This window comes from Lissotriton vulgaris, chromosome 1_1, assembly GCF_964263255.1.
Source record: "Lissotriton vulgaris chromosome 1_1, aLisVul1.2, whole genome shotgun sequence".
Classification (NCBI taxonomy): Eukaryota; Metazoa; Chordata; class Amphibia; order Caudata; family Salamandridae; genus Lissotriton; species Lissotriton vulgaris.
Window position 1 is genome coordinate 534,076,991 of NC_141685.1, and position 19,103 is coordinate 534,096,093.

General features: G+C 42.1%; 1 protein-coding gene across 1 annotated transcript in view; it reads right to left on the minus strand.

Moving 5' to 3' along the window:
• AKNAD1 (AKNA domain containing 1) overlaps window positions 1-19,103 on the minus strand; it is a 425,253-nt gene that overhangs the window by 160,731 nt on the left and 245,419 nt on the right. Inside the window, exons 13-15 of the mRNA XM_086936316.1 lie at window positions 9,029-9,141; window positions 4,679-4,783; window positions 4,493-4,597 (exon numbers count right to left, since the gene is read on the minus strand). Of these exons, the coding sequence (XP_086792442.1) occupies window positions 4,493-4,597; window positions 4,679-4,783; window positions 9,029-9,141 (323 nt within the window). The remainder of the gene's footprint in view (window positions 1-4,492; window positions 4,598-4,678; window positions 4,784-9,028; window positions 9,142-19,103) is intronic.

A 19,103-nucleotide genomic window follows, 5' to 3' on the forward strand; every position in this document is an offset into this window, starting at 1 on the left:
AAGAACCAACCTGAACGTTACCCTGTTTGAGCAACCTGTACAAAGTTACAAAGATTGGTTGAAAACTTCTTTTAAGCCAAAATGTCTGATTCCAATGTGAATGGAACGCCTAGACGAAATTGTTGTAAAACATGCTGCCAAGTATGTTTATGTAGTCTAGCACTAGTTCTGATACTATGGATAGGACTGACTATAACTATTAATTCTATGATGAGTAAAAACTCAAGTCTGTACCCAAATAATAACCTACCATATGACACTGTAGAATCCCTCACTAGAAGTACACCACAAAGTATAGACATACTAGACAGACCACTTAGCCTGAAACAAACAAAGCTAGATTTAGAAGCACCAGATGAGGAAGGATTACACTTTAACAAAATTAAGAACAAAACTCATTTAAATGTTTTCGCAAACCTATTAGTACATTATGTAGAGACGATGGAGATAGACGACTGTTATGTCTGCATGAAGCTACCCACTTCAGTAGCTGAAGGCGTGAATTACCACCACTTGCCCTTAACCTATGTAACTTTCCTGTAGTATACTAACTAGCTTATTTTACAGAAGAGGACCTTTACAGTATTACTACTCAAACCTTGACGTGACATTTTCTGAAATTCCTGTTAGAAGAAACCTGAACCCTGTACATACGACTCGAGATGTAGCTAAACACATGAGTGATTATTTTCTGACTGTAGAAAAAATTAACATAGATGACGCACACAAAAATAACTTGACTTGTTCTGTACATGAAGAGGAGAAAGAATTTCTGGATATGGTAGAAAGGAGAAGAGAAAGTTTCCAAAGGAAAGCCAAAGACAAAACTCAGAAAGTTCCTAAATGGGCAGAAAGTATAGGGAGTACCTCAAATGGTGGAGCCAATGCTGCCATGTTGCTGGATTTCGAAAAGAAAGGGAAACTTTGTCTTCACAGAGAAAAGACTAGTTACTATAATAACATATTCATTGCTTCCAGTGAATGCGAACACAATTACAAGGTAATTGGGGGTTGGGGATTCAAAGATGGGTCAGAGCTAGTGTTTCCCAGAATTTATTTTATATGTGGAAACAAGGCTTATTTCAAATTGCCCGACCATTGGTACGGAAGCTGTTACTTTGGTATTGTCTTCCCAAAAATATACCACTTTGGAAAAGCACTGGAAGCACTGAAAACAGACAGTGCTGGAGAAATAGTGGGAGATATTTTTAGTGCACTGATACCAGCAGTGGGGGTGACTCTGAATACACACAGAATTTGCAAATTGTCTACAGTAGCAGATCGGTTATCTACTGACACTGCTGGAGGTTTCCTGATGGTCAATACCGAAATGGTTGCGATCAGATCTATGGTTTTACAAAACAGGCTTGCTCTTGACACCTTATTAGCAAAAGAGGGCGGAGTCTGTAGAATGTTGAAAGTGCAACATTGTTGCACTTACATTCCTGACAAAAGTGGTGAAATTAGGAAATATGTGAGAAACATAACTAATTTGGAAAAAGAGCTCAAACCACTGGAGGTTGACAGTGCCTGGAAGAGACTAACTGATGGTCTCTCCGCTGTAGGTCATTGGTTTTCTAACTTAGGGAAAAGTCTTTTGAGTAAAGTACTGATGCCAATTATGGGGATAAGTATAGCACTGTTTATCATATTCATTTTTTGCAAACGTCGCAAACATCAGAAAAAATACACTGTGAACAAGAGAGGAGTGAAGAGAAATGTGGATGAACTTGAATTAGAGGAACTGAATAATCAGATTTATAAAAGGGTGAAAAATTCTCACCCTAATAAAGAGGCTAAAGAAAAGATGAATCGAATGTTTGAAGAAATTGAACTGGGAAAAATGTAAAAAGTTGGCATCTGGTTCCATTAATAGTGATGATAGTAAATATCATCAAAGAGGGGATTGATGGAGCAAGTATTCGCACATTACGCGACTTGCTTGTATTGAAGAACCTCACATAACCATAACTATGTAATTAATCTGCGTGTCTTACTAATATTGCACTTTTTACACTACACGGGGTGTCCCAGCGACGCTTGCCTATGTGTTTACTAAACAGTAATAACGCTTGCCTCTAAAATGGCCACTGCCTTGCGGTAGTTAGACTGCGCATGCGTCGGTCATAACCACGTGATGTGACGCACTCGCAGTTCTGGTGGGAATTTGTTGCTCATGCGCAATGCACTTAAGATGGCTGCTTTGTTTTCTCATATGCTCTATGCTTGCATTGACGCTTTTGCAAAGCTGTTTGTTCTGCACTTACCCTAATGCTATAGTTACTATAAAGTAAGGGGTATAGTATAGCCAATCATGGTATACAGTGTATTCATTTTTTCTGTATTTCTAAATTGTTTTTGCTTACTTTTCATGTATCGTATTTTTTGGGCCTGGGAGATGCTTACTACTCCATATTTGAAGCTCATATGGTCCCAGTCACGTGATGCGGGAAAAGCATGCAGCAGTGGAACTCAGCCAGCTGGCAGCCGAGCCAAGATGCTCATGAGAATCGACCTGTAACCCAGCAGGACGTAGCCGAACTGTACCTGCAATTGCAACATTTGTAATACACTGTTGTGTACCCTATTGTTCTCTGTTAAACATATGCCATGGGAAGTTAGAATTTAAGGGGTGGGTTAGAAAATGGATATTAAGCCTGAGAAAGTCTAAAATGTAGGTGGTGTGATGACTTAACCTCCTCCTTCATCCAATCAGAACTTGGGGATCCTTTCACTTGCAACATTGGGGGTGGTACTCTGACCCGAAAAACAGTATAACTAGCCTAGGTTTAGCTAGAGAATTTGTCCGACTTGTCCGAATAGCTGACCTGTCACTGACCCAACGAACTCTATAGGTGATTGATACAGAGAGCTGCGGAGCACTCTGTCCGTAATTTCCACAGACTCAGTCGGGGTTTGGGAAACCTTAAGTGCTGTTGAAGCACTTTGCTGGGAGATTCGAGAACCCAATCGGGGTTATTGGCAGATTCCTTGCAGAGAGGGAGTAGCGCAGGTGTTGCAGCTGAAGCTGCAGGTGTTGGTCGTACCCTTTGGTGAACCCGGTCCTGATCCAAAATCCTGGGGTTATCATGTCCTGACTGTCCATGAGCTGTACCTGCTCGCCTACTGGCAACCTAAGTCCTTGAGGGTCCTTTCCCGCATTTCCAACTGACCCGTGGCCAGGGTTGGTCTTCGATCTGTCCTAGGTAATTATAAATCTATGTGGGTGTTCGTCTTTCAAAACCACCTTCCTATCGTCTTGAATAAAGCATAATTGCATACGTCTTTTTCCCCTTTTTCTTTCCCTATTTTTGAGATCCTTATGCATTACTGTCTATTAGCATGTTCCATTTTCTACCTACCTTTAGTTAAATGCAGAATTGTTCGTCTATATCGTTTTTTCCATTCTTACCCTCCCTATAGAGAGTAAGTGCATAAGTTTTGTTTCCTCTGAACCGTTAGTGAGTTTCGAAAATCTACTTTGATTAGTATGTTCCTTTTTTTCCCCTCATTTAGTGAAGTTGTGAAAGTCTGCTGATCTAAAATAGTATGTTCCTTATTTTTCCCTTCCCTTTACTTTTCGATTTCTAAATGTTTCTTACTCTCATTCATAGCTATACTATATTTCTAATTCTAGTTATAGACAGTTTGATTTGTGTAAATGTTATGCTCATGACTTATGAAGAAGAAGATGATTGGATAAAGGTGTTTAAAACTTCTTGAGTCTGTGGTCATTATAAAGAGTACAAACCGTTATTTCAATGGTACATGGTATTTTGTGTTGTCTACTTACTCCCACAGCTAGCTCCCTGATCCATTGTGATCATAGGTACCTGTTTCAAGGATTGGTAAGTCTGGTACATGGAAACAAACAGAAGTGAACTGAATTACTGATAATAGTGTGTAGGTTACCTGATTGCAGTATAGTGAAAATATTATTTTTATGGGCCCAAGTGTGCATTATACGGTAACAAAGTTAGTCGGGTGACCTCCGCGCTCTATCATACTCAACTACAAACCAATATGTGTGCATGTTTCTTTCTGCTTCAATTTGTTACAGTTATCACACCTGTATGCCTTTACTTCAGCTTTGAAAATAATATTGACAGTAGCTGGCTAATTTCTGGGGTAATTGCAGAATTTAATAATTCCTTTTGGCTTAGAGTGATATAGTATTGTCACATTACTTAGGTGAAGTTAATGCAAGGAGTACAGCAGCTGCTGGACTGCTTATTTTACTTCACTTTATTGTGCTGGTGCTCTACATCAACTAGAAATACTGAACCTAAAATAGTTGAAACATCAGGTAAGTACCACATATTTAGCACCCCGGTCTAAATGGACGGCCAGTTGATCATGAGTCTGAATCAACATATAAACATGGACATTTTTAATTTCACATCCATTACAGTGTGCTATATTTTGCAGGCATTTGTTACGTAAGAACAGTGTTCATTTGACTATAATGGCTTTTGTTACATCATTTACTCACTTGATCGGATGGGATTTCTGCTCAGTGCATAGGACAGAACAAAGTCATTAAATTTTCTAAGATCTTTTTGATCTTTGTAACCAAACAGGTCCCCATTGCTTTGACCTAAAATGAAAAACGAATAACAATGAGGTAGGATGTACTCTTCAAATTGTAAACAAAACCATGTTGTACTTCCTATTTTACCTTTAGGTTTGTGTTGTTTTTTTGCAGCTGACCTTTGTTGCCTGGCTTTGCTCTTCTGTGCAGTAATACGTGAATAAGAGTATGGTGCATCTTCAATAGCACTACCTAAGCAACAACAAGAGAGACAACAATACAAAATATTAACATATAGATATTGCCAAGCTGATTTAATTGAGTGACTTTGAATAGAGTTCACACAACTAACAAGGAAGTGATTAGCCAGGTTGAGGTGGAAATAAACGGAGCCCTAACATTGCCCACACGCAAATATATGCACACAGAAGTTAAGCAAATCATTTCCTCCATATCATGAGACTGTGCTTTTGGTCGCTTTCCAGGAATTAAACTTGCTCTGAAAAGAGGCTGGAGGATAAAAGAAAATCAACACGCACAAAACAGCCCAGTTAGGAGTTAAATAGGTTAGGTCCGGGTAGAGATATAAAAATACTAAACATTTCTTAACTAAATGCCACCAAAAATAAAGGGGTGACAATATGAGCAACCTTTTTAAATTGCTTCTAGGATGGGCATTAGCTCAACATATTACGATAAAGGTCTGCTATTCACACCCTTAAAATTGTAGGGGTTGCAGAGTGATTTCAAGAGGTGCCTCGTCCCAGATGTTTTAGAAGAAATCTCAACACGTTTACGTCAGTGCATCATGAGACCCTGGGGAAGAAAGTGGAAATATTTAGACCTTTGAAAAACTGTTCTTTCTAACCAGAGCCAGGTAAAAAGTAGTTTACATTTGTCTAAAAGGAGCTGGATGGCTCTTAGGCTTTTCTCAGACAGTGCGGCTAAGAGGCACAGCACTTGCCCTGCTGCAGACTGTGCTGTTGAAAGACTGGCTGGTCTCTTAGGGAGACACCTCAGGCTGAGTTTGCAAATTCTGACGGTATCCAACAGCTTACGGGCTGAAGCATTATTGATACCGTTTCCGGGTACCTGGCTTCCAGCAAGGAAGGCATTCCAAAGACTAATGTATAGATGCATAGATTGTTCCCAGACTGAACTGCACCTAGAGTTGTTACACTTTCTATCTGGAAAAGTTTAAAGAAGAAAGAAGAGGTTACAGGGAAGAGAGATTAACCTGGTATATGAGAAGAGGAAAGACACATCTCAATGTGAAACTACTGTTGGTCGAGATAATGCAATCCCAAAATTAGAAAAGTTCAATATATGTAATAAGGAAGAAAAGAAAGCCAGTAGACTGACCGCTATGGAGGGACTATATAACTGTTCCCATTAAACAAGTATGGTCAGGAAGTGCATTCAGTATCTTTTGAACAGAAGCGATGTAACGCTCTTCTTGAAGACCACAGAAGAGGGGTGTTGAAAGATGACACTCTGAAGCAAGTGAAGGTAAGAGTAGACTTTATTCTGTCACCCACTCTCCGAGACTGCCTGAGGGATGCCAACATTCCAAGGCAAGCTCTGGCAGAACCTACCAACAGGGAGGGGAAAGGAGGGGTGGCAGAACGTACCCAAAGAAAAAAGAAGGAAAGAAGGGCAAATTACAACAAGGGGTTTGTGTGTAACTCTACTGGTAGAAAGTTCCAGATCCTGGAAGCGTTCACAGTGAAGGAGCGAGAGTAGAATCTCTCTTTCTTGAACCTGAGTGGCTCCAGAATTAGCAAGTCAGAACTTTGCAGGGAGCACCTATCACCAGAAAGAGTGAATTACTAGGCCAGGTATTGAGGGGCCCTTAAGTCAAGCGCTTTGTGAGTAAGACAGGCTACCTTGAGGATGCAGCATGCGTTGATAGGTACCCACCTAAGAGTAATCCAAGTATTAGTGATGTGGTCAATGCGACTATCTCCCAAGACTAGTTTGCCAGCCGTGCTGAACGTGGCCTTCCGTGGAGCAAGCTGAGTCTTTTAAGCACCATTTAGACTTCCTTTCCATAGTGAAGTCTAGAAATACCTGGTACTTGTATCACATTTTGAAGGTCATGTAGTGACACTGACAGCAGGGCAAGACATGTTGTACAAACATATGGGCTATTAGGTAGGAAAGCAATCCATAGGTTATACCCTTTGATTTTTGGCAATGGAAGATGTTGGAATAGAAGGGAGTTTACGTTTCTTGCTTAGATATGAGGACATCTGGTGGCTGGAGGTCTACATGACAAGTACTAGCTTGTTACAGGAAGTACATTTATTGCAATGAAATGTGCTAGTGCAAGATGGCTATAATTTGTTTCCAGGTGATGTGTACGGTTGCAAGCTCTAGTTAATAAATAAAGGGGTATTTTGTATTCTTTAGTGGGTCGCAACGCTTAGTAATTCAGCCTTCACCATTTTCAACACTGCTTGCCACCCAAACACGTCTCTTTTCTCTGGGGTATATTGGGCTTGTTTTGTGCTTGCTTTTTCCTTGTTTTGAATTTCTTAGTTATTCTCTTGTATTGTTTGCTTTTGTTGTGCTGTTTTATGCCTAGTGTATTTGTTTATCGCTTATCTACTATCTTTATATCTTGGCTCTATGTCTTGTGTGCTTATTTTGGGCTCCCTTAGCTACCATGATCTTTCTGTCCTTTATTCTCTCAGTAGATCAGTGCTGAGGTTGCTGTGGAAGGTTGCATTTATCATCTTTGCTCCAGACTCCAGGGTAAGGTAAGTGTGACCTTTTAGTAACAGCAGCGGCAGAATTGCGAAGCTTGGCAAGAACTTATTACACCTCTGATTTGATTTGATTTGATTTATCCATTTATTGAGCGCGCGAATGCCCGGGGGCATCTTGGAAGAGAGACCTCTGGTCTCTCTTCCACCGCTACCCTGTCTTTAATTTCTACATAAGTTAAATGAACTCTGAAAACAGGCACAGAAAATAAGATTGAAGATGAGAAACTAATTTTGTAGTCCAATAACTCTGAGATGGCATTAGGATTTTGTAAATAATTTGTAACTCTGAGCCTGACTTATAGTAGGCCAGAGGTGAGGGCCTATAACGAAGGAGAGGACCTTTAACAAACGGTATAGCCCAAGGAAGAAGGGCTATGAGACTATTAGAACATTCCACCCTCTGAGGGCAGAATGGTCTGAATTAAAAAAGGAGAAACAGAAAGACAAACATTGGAATGTTGGAGCAGATGTCTTATACCAGCCAGTATTAGCCCTGAGCCACTTCACTGTCTTCAATGGAGCTTCCAATATTCCAATGGTCTAATTAGATTTAGTAATTTAATTTAAGTGTGTAGTTGGTAAGCATGTGTATTACCAAGTCATCATAGCATACAGACGTTGAACACGAATATTTCCAATTTCATCACAGTCTGCTGTCATTGATTGCTTATATTACCAGTGTCATCACAGTCTGTGGGTGTTTAAGTATGACTATTGCGAATGTTATTATAAACTACAGTCTGTAAGCACGCTATCTTGCCATCTGAGGTGAGGCTCTTTTGTCTGGAGCGCCCTGCAAGTTTGTGGTAGAGCAAAGCCTTCAACAGTTTACCATAGCCTTAGAGCCCGACGTAGTGGGCTCTACTGGACATTAAAGGCTCGACGGCCAAGCCGAAAGCAAGGGCATTTAACAAGGGAGCAAGCCTTTAGTGACCAGTGAAGCCCACTACAAAGGGCTCTAAGGCTAATAGAACATTCTGCCCCTAGAGGGCAGAATAGTCTAAGTTGTAAAACAAAGGCATCTCGGAGCCCGAGGGAGTTGAAATCCCCTTGGGCTCCGTGAGGCCTTTGTTAAACATTGGAATGTTGATGCTTCAGGCTTCTACCAGCTATTAGAAGCCCATAGCAATCCATTGTTTTCAATGGAGCACTCAACATTCCAGTGTTCTAATCATTGCTAGTGAACTGAGGATACATAAGTACTTATGAAAGTGAAGATGTTAATGATAGGAAAGATAAGCCGCCAGAATTGGAAAAGTACACCTACGGTAGATGATATTGATTGCATTCAATAAATCTGTTGATTGACATCAAATGATAATCTGTTTTACAAGACAAGGGTAGTATAAAAGAAACAACAGTATTTGAGGACATTATTTGCGATTACACTGTCCAAACTGATGATTACTGAGTATTGATATTCATACGTTAAGTTAAGTTGAAATTGACTTTTCCTACACTGGCTTCCTGTCCTCTTTTGGTGCTACTGATGAAGATGCCTCAATGTTCATAATTAAATGGTGTTTGGAGTATTAAAAACGAGAAAGCACAATAGATGCTGTGTAGTGCCAAAATGAATCCATACATAAAATACAAATGTCATTCGAAAGTTCTTACCAATTTGGAAAACTGCAATTTGGGCAATAGGTCATAAAAGCCCAATAGATTTAAGGTGGCCTTTTATTGGACAGAAAAATGATGCAGAATTGTTGAAAAGTTGACTTACTAAGTTCACTTTCTGTTAATTGTAAGGGTGGCTCTTTTTCTTTAATGACAATTGAAAACTTCTGATGTTTTGAGCTCCTGCTGCTCAATGTCACATCACTCATCTTTCTGTCCCTAGGCAAAAGACAGCATCAGATGCCATGTTAGTTGTTTCAGTAACTTGAAAAAGAGATAAATATGTATATATTTCATAATTGCAATCATAAAATATTCTACAATTTCACTCCTACCGAAAACATATTGTTTGAATGTTTCACTTAAAGCTCCTTAAAGGCAAAAGGCTTTTAAAAGGATTTAATTTGCTGCACGGTATTTATGTACAATATACTGCATCAGGTAAAAACAATAAATGCAACATTTCTTATGAGCAGGCATAACAGATTACACAACAAAATTGTCAGCAATAACCAAAAGTGTTTGGCCTTTTAACAATGATGTAAATTTGCAAAAAAATTAAAAAGTGCAGATGTGGAAATTATCACTGTTAGAACCCCTTTCAGAGGGCCTCGGCGAACTTATGCGTTACCTGGCCCAACCGTAGTGGTTGAGGCCTTTTACTCTAGATGGCCCAGGTCCCAACCTACTATGGATCCTGAGCAACTGAGCCAAGTACCCCTTCTGGACTTGATTCTCCGTAGTAGCTATGATCGAGCCGTCCAAGGCTCCCTCGGGGAGTAGGTGGGAATAAAGGTTAGTGGACACAACTCATAACTCTACATAATGTCGAACTGTATGCATTCAAATTAGTATTATGACATATAAAGAACAATAAACCATCCCACTTATGGTCGGGCCTCTAGTGTAAAAATCCTTGTCCCACCCACTCTTTGTCATGTGGTAAGGAGTTATTCCCCATTCACTGGTGGCTATGCTCACTAGTAGGCCTTAGCTCAAGAGTCCACTCTGATTCTTAGCAAAGTAGTCAAATGTGTCTTGGCAAAGCAGCACCCTTAGCAGTGAGTCGTCTAGGGCCCGATAGGTCTGTAACCAGTCCTACCCACACCAGCAGTGAGGAAGCTTGCAGTGTTTCAGCAAGAGCCCCGCCTGGGGGCACGGCAGTAGCCTGCAGGTGAGCTCTCTCTTGTGAGCTAATTTTGCTGGCTCCAGCAGCAATCGGAGGTGCTCCAGTGCTCCTCCAGCAGAGTAAGTCAGATACTCCCTAGGAGGGGGGTTGGATTAGATTTCGATGCTCCTGATTGGGGTCCCGGTGATGTGGCAATGCACTCCCAGCATCCTCCTCAGTTGACGGGGGCGTTGGTACAATCCTACATGCTCAGTGGTGGCCCAGAGGTCACACAATTTCCAGTTCTTGGGTGACAGCCTGATCCTCAGCAATCCCTGATATTGGCAGCCCCTCCTGGCATATGGGGTAGCTGTACTGCTACTGGCCAAGGTGTAAGCCCTCAGCACACAGTAGTCAGTACCACTGCAGACTCTCCTGGCTGCTAGGTTCAGCACAGGCCTCGTCACTTGTACTTCAGCAATGCTTAGAAGGCTGCCCCTTCTAGAATGCAGGGACATCGCAACAGGTGGTATGCAGGCTTCCCTCGCCCCAACACTCCGCTCACAGCTAACTTCACTGTGGCCTTCTCCCGGTACACAGAAGTTGCCAACTAGAATCTGTCCACGGGCAATGACCCAATCAGTGCAGAAGACATCTCCTCACATCTTGAACGAGGAGTCCACTTGGTTGGGCTCCCAACTCGCACCACTCCCCCACCACTCTTCTCTCCCTCATAGGGCACACTAGTTTTGGCAAGCAGGCAGGCGCTGATACTGCAGTCTCCAGAGCAGGTGGTTTTGATTTTTCTGGGTGATGTCCCCTCACCCAGCAGGGAGACTGGCAGGTCTTGCCCCCCTGTCCTGGTTACAGGTAGAAGTCTTTCAGAGCTTTTCCTTCTCACAGATCCCATGGGGCTGCTTGGCAGATAACAATTCTTGGGGTCTCAACATCCCCTTATAGTCCATTTCCAGATGCAAAATGTGATTTATGGTCTGAGTCTTCAATGCTTTATGTTGGGGTTCTGCTTATTTTGAAGCACACCTTTCTCTTCTCTATCTTCCTCTTGAAAGGCTGCCTTTCCTAGCAGGAGAGACTCCGAAGTCCCATAACACAGGCCAAGGAAGTGACTAGAGTTCACACCTGGATGTCAGCCACAGTGATATGTGCATCAACAGGTTAATCCCAGGCACCGAGCCCTACTCTTATTGATTCGTTTTTCAGCCCCATCTCCTTCCGGAGATGTGTCCAGTCCTCTTCTTTATGATCTCTCACTGAATCAAAGAGCACCCTTTGAAGTGTACAGTGGGGGTCTCTAACTCCCCTCTCCAGTGTGCCCCATCCAGCTCACAGAAATGCAGCAATACACAAATCTGTCTGTGTGGATTCCTTTCCTCCTCATGTTTTCACCATGCAGGCTTGTGTTTCCCAAAGTGGAACCCAGTGTCTCCATATAATGTACCATTGCAGGTACACTCACCCTCAGTGTATATACAAAGCACACACACTGTCCAGTGCTGTTACCTCCATGTATTGTGCCACCCGGGCCCACATACATTCAGCGCACACATTCACTCTGTGTGCACTGTTCAGTACTGTAGCCTTTCTGTATTGTGCCAGGGTGTGCTACTTGCAAACACACACACTGCTAGCCCATACATTCACCATGTGTGTGCTGCACAACACTTTACCCTTCATGTATTGTACTTATGGCAAGCATATCTTTAGCCAGCACATGCTTTCACTGTGCACACAGTGCACAACGCTTTATCTCTCATGTAATGTATTCCTCTCAAGTACATATACACCAGCTACACACACTAACCATGCATGCACTGCATATTACTGGTCTTTGCCTGTGCTGTACCCTTCCTATGCACACATACATCCAGTGCAGAGTCACCACTCCTGTGCTGTGCAGCACTTTAGATCTAACTGATGTAGGCTAAGGGTGAGCACACAGCGGCACCGTTAAAAAGGGTGAATGTGCTGGTTGGCCTCACTCCAGTGACACAGTTTAAAAAGGACCTGTTCACTCCTACTGATCACTACACTGTATGCTGCCACCACCGTGCTTGTGCTGTTAAACTCTTGGTAAAGGTAGAAGCCTTCCACCACTATGAGGGTTGCATTTTAGGTGCACCTCCCGGGACAACTAGACCGCTATCCTTGAGACAGGCCTAAGTCATGGTGCACATGCATGATCCATGTTTGCCTATGTTAACTAAATACAGAGTTAGGGATCCAGACAACAGTACAGTTGGGCATTCAGGGCAGGGAAGCACGTCTATAACCATGCAGAGGGCCTTTGCATCCCAACAATCACTCTATGGATTTGTGGCTTGTGCTGGAACTGGTGAGAGAATTCAATACCTCCAAGAACTGTTATTTCCCAGTTTGCGTTTGGATTCCACTCGTATGTGCTCCTTCAGAACACGTTGTTAAATCCAGTGATAATGAAAAACCTTAGTAATCAAGTTACTATACGGTTTTAGAGCTTAATTTATGTGTTCATTGTAAAAGATGAGGCTTACTGTGCCCTTCTAACATTATTTTAGACTTGTATGTGGAAGAGTATCTTTCCTAGCACCTGTCATTATGCACTAACCTTGTGGTCAGAATCCAACGGGAGGAAATTGTGCTTCCATCCTTCTCCAAACCCACCGCCAATCCATACACTGAATAATATATTGGTAAGAAGTAGACCCAGGGAAAACGGAGGACAAGCAAGAGAAACTGAGGCACTGAATTTCGCAACTCTGACTGGTCAAGCAGCTGGGAAGTCTTTAGTGATTTAATCCCTCTTGTTACCGCACCTGATTCCAAATATTGTATTTGCTATACCTTTTGAATGATCTCTGTGTTTCCATCTCTCTGAAACCTGGTGAAGCTCAATGTTGATGTTCTCACACTAATATTGCCTAACTCTCCGCAATGGACAGTGTCCAGCCCAACCTGGTCAGTCACACCAAATAAGTATCACAAGTGCTCACAGGTGCTATTACTCACTTGCTTCCATTCACTCAGTACCCAGTAACATTTTGAGTACTTAAGAACCCTGTGCTCTCAACTTGCATCACAGTTTCCATTAGTGTCTACAATGGTCTTTCAATATGGACCCATCCAATACATGCTTTCTCTTTACACACCATCAAAGCCATACTGAATCAACACCCTTTCTTCTAAGTAATTGACCCAGCCTTCTCATCACACATATACTCTGGTGGAAAAAATGTAAATGAATATTTGGGAACTTAAACTGGCTTCATCGTATGCACCATCTTGGCATAACTGACCACCCTCCAATGCCCATGAGACAATTTACTGATTCTGCCCACCACTACCCAAAAGACAATTTACACTCTGCTCATCATCTAACCTTACAGATATTCATCCGTGCTCTCACACTTCTCTACCCACAATTAACCCAAGCACAAATAAGCGACAGCTATCCTTCCTCTTGGTAAACTGAAATGTGCTTTCCTGATGGAGTGAGGCTCTATAGGATGCATCTGTATAGTTTCCTGAAGCTGCTACCTCAGATGCACATCACATGCAGCTGTCATCTGCACACTGTCATAATTACTGTGCAGGTTCTCCCGAGCCTGTTAGCCTGGCAATGATACACAGACTCCTTATGGTTATTGATACTACTCTGCACAGTAAAACATTTATCAGAAGGGATAAAGTGCAACTCACCACTCACTTGCGCCAAAGGAATTGCTTTTGCGCTAAAAACATTTCAGCAAAAATACAATATCCAAGTAGAAGAAGAGTTTTCAAGAAAGAGAGTGAATGGACAATGTAGCCTTTTTTGTTTTTTACAACATGCATTTGTGCATTTGCATTGTAACAAGTAAGCATAACTTACAATGCAACAGGTGGGGCGGCACTGGTGTCCTGAATTATGATGTGCACTCTGCGCCCCAATTATGATTGAGTTTATCTACCTAGGCAGGAATTTGGAGGCCCATTATAATTGGCTACATAAGCCTCCTGACACCCACCAACCAACACAAGGACATTCAATCCATCAAGTTCAAACCACCTTTTTGCAACGCTCAATGTGGAATATACTACTCATCATGTCTAAACCATCTGCATTTACCCCCAACAGTAGAACATATTAACCACCAGGAGTAAATTATCTTCATACACCGTCAACGGAAATACATATGTCCAATCAAAACTGAACTAGCTTCATACGCCAACAACAGTAGAACATAGTACCCACAAAGTTTAAACTATTTTCATGCACAGCCAATAGTTGAACATCATACAATCAATGCTCAACCACTTTCTATACACAAAATAAGTGTAGAATATGGAGGAGATGTCACATGTCCTATAAAACTTTAGGATTACGCCCTCCTCTATTTCGACTTAGCATAAACCATTTCAAGTCCAAACGTCAGGCTGTCAAATGGATAACCAGTGCAAGCGATTTCTATATTCTGTGGTTGCACCCTTTGAGGGATTAAGCTACTGTTAGCTGCTTCAAAAAGGCTGTGCCTTTTTCTTCCACAACTCAATAAAGTATTGAGATTACTGGCACCAGAGATTTTCAGCTTCTCAGACAAGTGTTGAAGAGACTCAGGGCCTGATTCAGGGTTTGGCAGACAGGTTAGTCCATCACAAATATGACAGCTAGACCGTCCATCTTAATACTTGTGCCATAGAATATAATGCATTTGTAATAAGGCAGATGGGATATTCTTCACATTTGAGATGGAGTAGCCCATTCAAAAAAATTCTAAATCTGGCCCACAGTTTGAAGGATTGTGTGGACTAGACAGGCGGTTCTGGATATACATCTGACTTCAACAGAAAACCACTGTAAGGAGATGAGGGCTGGAGTGATATGGTCAAAGAAATGTATGACAGAGATGTTACATACTGCTTGATGGAGAATTAGACAGGGCCAGACTCTGGACCATTGACTTCATGACAGCCCTAGTAATGATGCTTTTGTTAAATTTCAGCTGGCTAAGCTGGTACTAAGCATTCTTTGCCATGTTTTTGATTGAGATGCAATCTTGACATCTTGACCATAACATTCTCAGAATTAATAGGGAACATGCTGTGACATTGAAAGATATAGTTCTCAAGGCAGTAGTTGGAAATCCACCCTCTCATTTAAATAGACAAGGCCCTATGATTAAATGTTCTCCTGATGTAAATTCTTTGCTCATGAATTGTTCTGGGAACTTTTTCAGGAGCCCTGGGAAAGACGGGGTCTCTAGGTTGGATTGTGTCCATCACATCCTTTTAACTCAGTGTCCTGTGTCTTAACCTTACTACTGAGCCCAAACCTCAGCCACCCCTTTAGTATTTGACCCTCTATGGCTGAACTTACTCAAGGATAACGTGTGGGGTTAGAGACTCCGAAAACAACTAATCGACTAATAGATGTTAATAATTCATGTCCATCAATTGCTTAGTCATTGAAAAAGAAATACTTAGTCGAGGAGGAAGAAGAAGGGTGAAGAATTAGTTGAGGGTTACAGGAAGGGTAAACTAGAGGGATGATAAGGTCTGCACACAGTTAACATAGTCTGCTGTGAATGTATTATGTGATTTCATTGTGTTGAGAAATTGCCTGATTTATGCCATGAGATGTACTGCCACTTTATTATTGATTTAATAAAAAGAAATACTTCACTTTATCACCCACAACATAATACTGAACATAACATTTCGGGAAGCCACAAATTTTACTGGGTGTTCATGTAATAATCACTGGGATATAGCCTGGGTTGTTCCCATAGGACAAGCGCTAAAGCTGGTCCACTTTGTGCAAAATGTCCTACACAGTGTCAGTGATTGTTTCAGGGCAAATCAGGAAAACTGTGAGTCATTGGAGAGGCTGATCTTGTTGGAGCCAGCACTTGCAATTACTCTCACTCATCTGTATGGGCTTCGTGCCCCCACCCTCAATATGTTCCTTGGGTTACATAGTATGTTATTGTCTTTTATTGATCAGCAGACTAGTATTTGATGAGGTGCGCTGCATGGCACACAAAGCGGAGAGCAGTGTCTTCACCCAGGCGCAGCAGACTTTGCACTGTTTGCGTCCATAATGCAAGCCTAGTGAACAAGGTGAGCAGAGGCAGAGTCAATATTAGTTGATTATTTTGAGTTGGAGTTGTAGTGCTCACAGCTATGTGGGTCTCGAAGTTTGGGTTGTTCCTCCTACCAAATCACAAAATCCAACACTCAAACAAACTATATGCCCACCTCTGGTAGGAGGAGTGGGTATTCAAGTCTTGACACAGGCCTCTCCTTTGATATACAATTTTCTTTGGCACACTGATTCTACATTCAAGGAGACCAAGAGTTGTAGTCTGGATTATACTTGGACTGTGATACTTCTTGGCACTCAGTTTCACAATAGAACTCGAGTACAGTTTAGTTCCATTCCACCCTCTAATTGCAGGGACCCACAGTTCCATTCATGCTAAGGCAATACCTTTGTGCTTCCAGACCTCATCAACGCAAAGCAGTGCATGTCCTTCTCTCATGTTGCAGCGGACATCTTCAGATCATCCCACAAGGCTCCTTAAAGCCCGTCTCCTCCTGAGTAGCATCTCCCTGGTACAATGGCACCTCCAATGACCCTCCTGAGGATTCTGTCTGGTCTCGCTCCTTCGAGGGAGTGTTTAAACAGCCCTTCCTGGCAGTTTTGATCGAAGTTCCTAGGTTTCTGTTCCCAAACCTTTTAAGGGGAGTTGCCAGTGTTTACCCCAAACCTGAAACACAAACAAATCCTTGGTGGCCACTGGTGTAGAGACTTCAGATTCTGGAAGTTTCTGGATTCTGGAAGTTTGTGCTCCATCTTTATACCAAATTTGGAGGCAGTAGTTGTGTATTGTAACAGTCAGCTCCCTGAGCCATTCTGGCAGTTTCTGCCCTTTTGCTTATTCCACTCAGTCTGGTCCAGTCATGTTCTTTGGGGTAAGGTGCTATCAGAAAGGTGGGTGGAGGCAGGGGTCTCCTCTCAGGAGAGACCCATAACAAGATTACAAACTAAAAGGAGGTTGTACCATTAATTACTTCTTTACCTGTGGGGGGTAGCTCTTCCAGTGAATAGTACGCCAGAGAAGGGTATCATCTTCAAAGGGGCCTTGTGTCTCCTCTCCTCTACATACAACAGTCTGACCCACTGCAAAAAAAAACCTTGAATGTCATGGACAAGTCCTGCAAGTCATATCTCCACTCTGGGCTCTTTCCAATTCTCCATCTTAGGTACTACCTTGAGGTTGATAACACAAAATAGATTCCAGTGGGCCTATGGCCACGTGTCACACTTGCTAAGCATACATTCTCAACACGCGGCCGTAAGATATACACCCGTACCTTCCATGTCCCACATGAACGTGGAAAGGAAACTGGGAGACTAATTTAAAAAGTTGGCAGAAACCTGGCAAGGACAGGTAAAAAAAAGGGACTCCTTTCAAATATAGTCTTTATCACTGCAACTATTGTCATTTCTCTACTAACAAGCGCACATATGGTACTCAATCATGATGAAGATGGTGCAAATGGTTTGCTCCTCCACATCAGAGAGTCCAGCGTCTCAATCTCTGCTGCTAAGAATGTCTGTCATACACATACATGATTGTCGTGTATGCTGAGGCACGGTCAAAAATCTACAATTTCTTACAATGAACCAAAGGCTGTGGTGCATGCTCCACAGATCCATGCAGGCGACATTTCTCCATCACAACAATTGTCAACTATCCTTCGTGAATTGTTTGAGACAATTTGAATTTATCAAACAACTTTTGCTAGGCCAGAGAAGGCAAGAAAAGCAGTCTATAAAACAGAAGGTAAGTACTCTCAGGAGTGTTGGTGCGGCCAATATTCATTCTGAATAATTATGTAATAATCACTTCTGTATTTATCACTGCTAGAGTCAAGCATGTCTCTCAATTTGTTATGCCAGTGCTATTGGAATGGTGTGTTTTGTACCAGTGGCAAAATCCGCATAGTTAAGGAGTCCCTGAGTTCTGCAATGGTGGCAGACATTTTCTCCAATGTTGTGGCAGCAAATCAGATCATTTTATTACTGAGTTTCCTTCTCTGAATGTGTGGTACTGGAATGGCCAACAGGAGTAAGGGCTCCCTCAGCCAATCAGAAGCAATAATAGTTAACCCATTCATTCCCAACCTGAGCCCCTCTTTAAATGCTAATTTCTCAAAAATGGCTTTACACCCAAGCCCAAAAAGAACAATTTCTGAGTACAGGTCTAAAGTTCTGCAACAGGGACAGAGAAACAACATCTTTGCTATATGGTAGTTGCATTATCTTTTCATGGAGCCCACTGACCGTTGTAAGATCTGGATTCACAATTGTATTTGTCATCACACCTTATTGCCAAGATGAATGAACCCAAGGCTTTGATCATCTTGGTGATACGGATTAACGGTGCATCTACCACATTTCCGGTCTGCTCATATGGGAATCACTGTATATTGAAAGGGCCTCTCTATAACCTGAGTTATCTCACTTCTCGCTTCAGTTTTTTTTCAAGTTGTGGGTACATTCTCTGCGTTCTTGCTCAGTTGTTGGACCTAGGCACCTTCTTCTAAATTATTAAGGGGAAGGTAGGGTGGCTACCGATCCCTGCTGAGGCACACAAGCACACATGTAGAATGTATTCTCTGCTACTGACGTGGCCACAGGGTCTGTTTACATTTTCTCTTTTCCCCTTCTCTCTGGGGTAACCCAATAAGTCTAGAGAGAGGGTGTGGTAATGATTCTGCTATCTCCTGACTGAATGGCATTCTTAGATCCCAGAGCTTCATCTTCTGTCAGTGGATCCAGAGCAGGCCCTGCCTTTGTTACCTTCTCCCCTCCTTTGGTGTCACTTGAGTCTCCAACATCTTAATCGATACAGGTTGATTGCATGGAGGCTAAATGTATAGGATTGCTAGGAATTGGAGAGTCTTTGTACAGGATTCCAGTATCACAACAGTCCAAACACACTTCCACTGTTAAAGCATATTCAGAGCACTGGCGCCCCTTCTAGTCATTTTAGCCCTAGCTTCTCCCCAATATCATATGATGCATGCA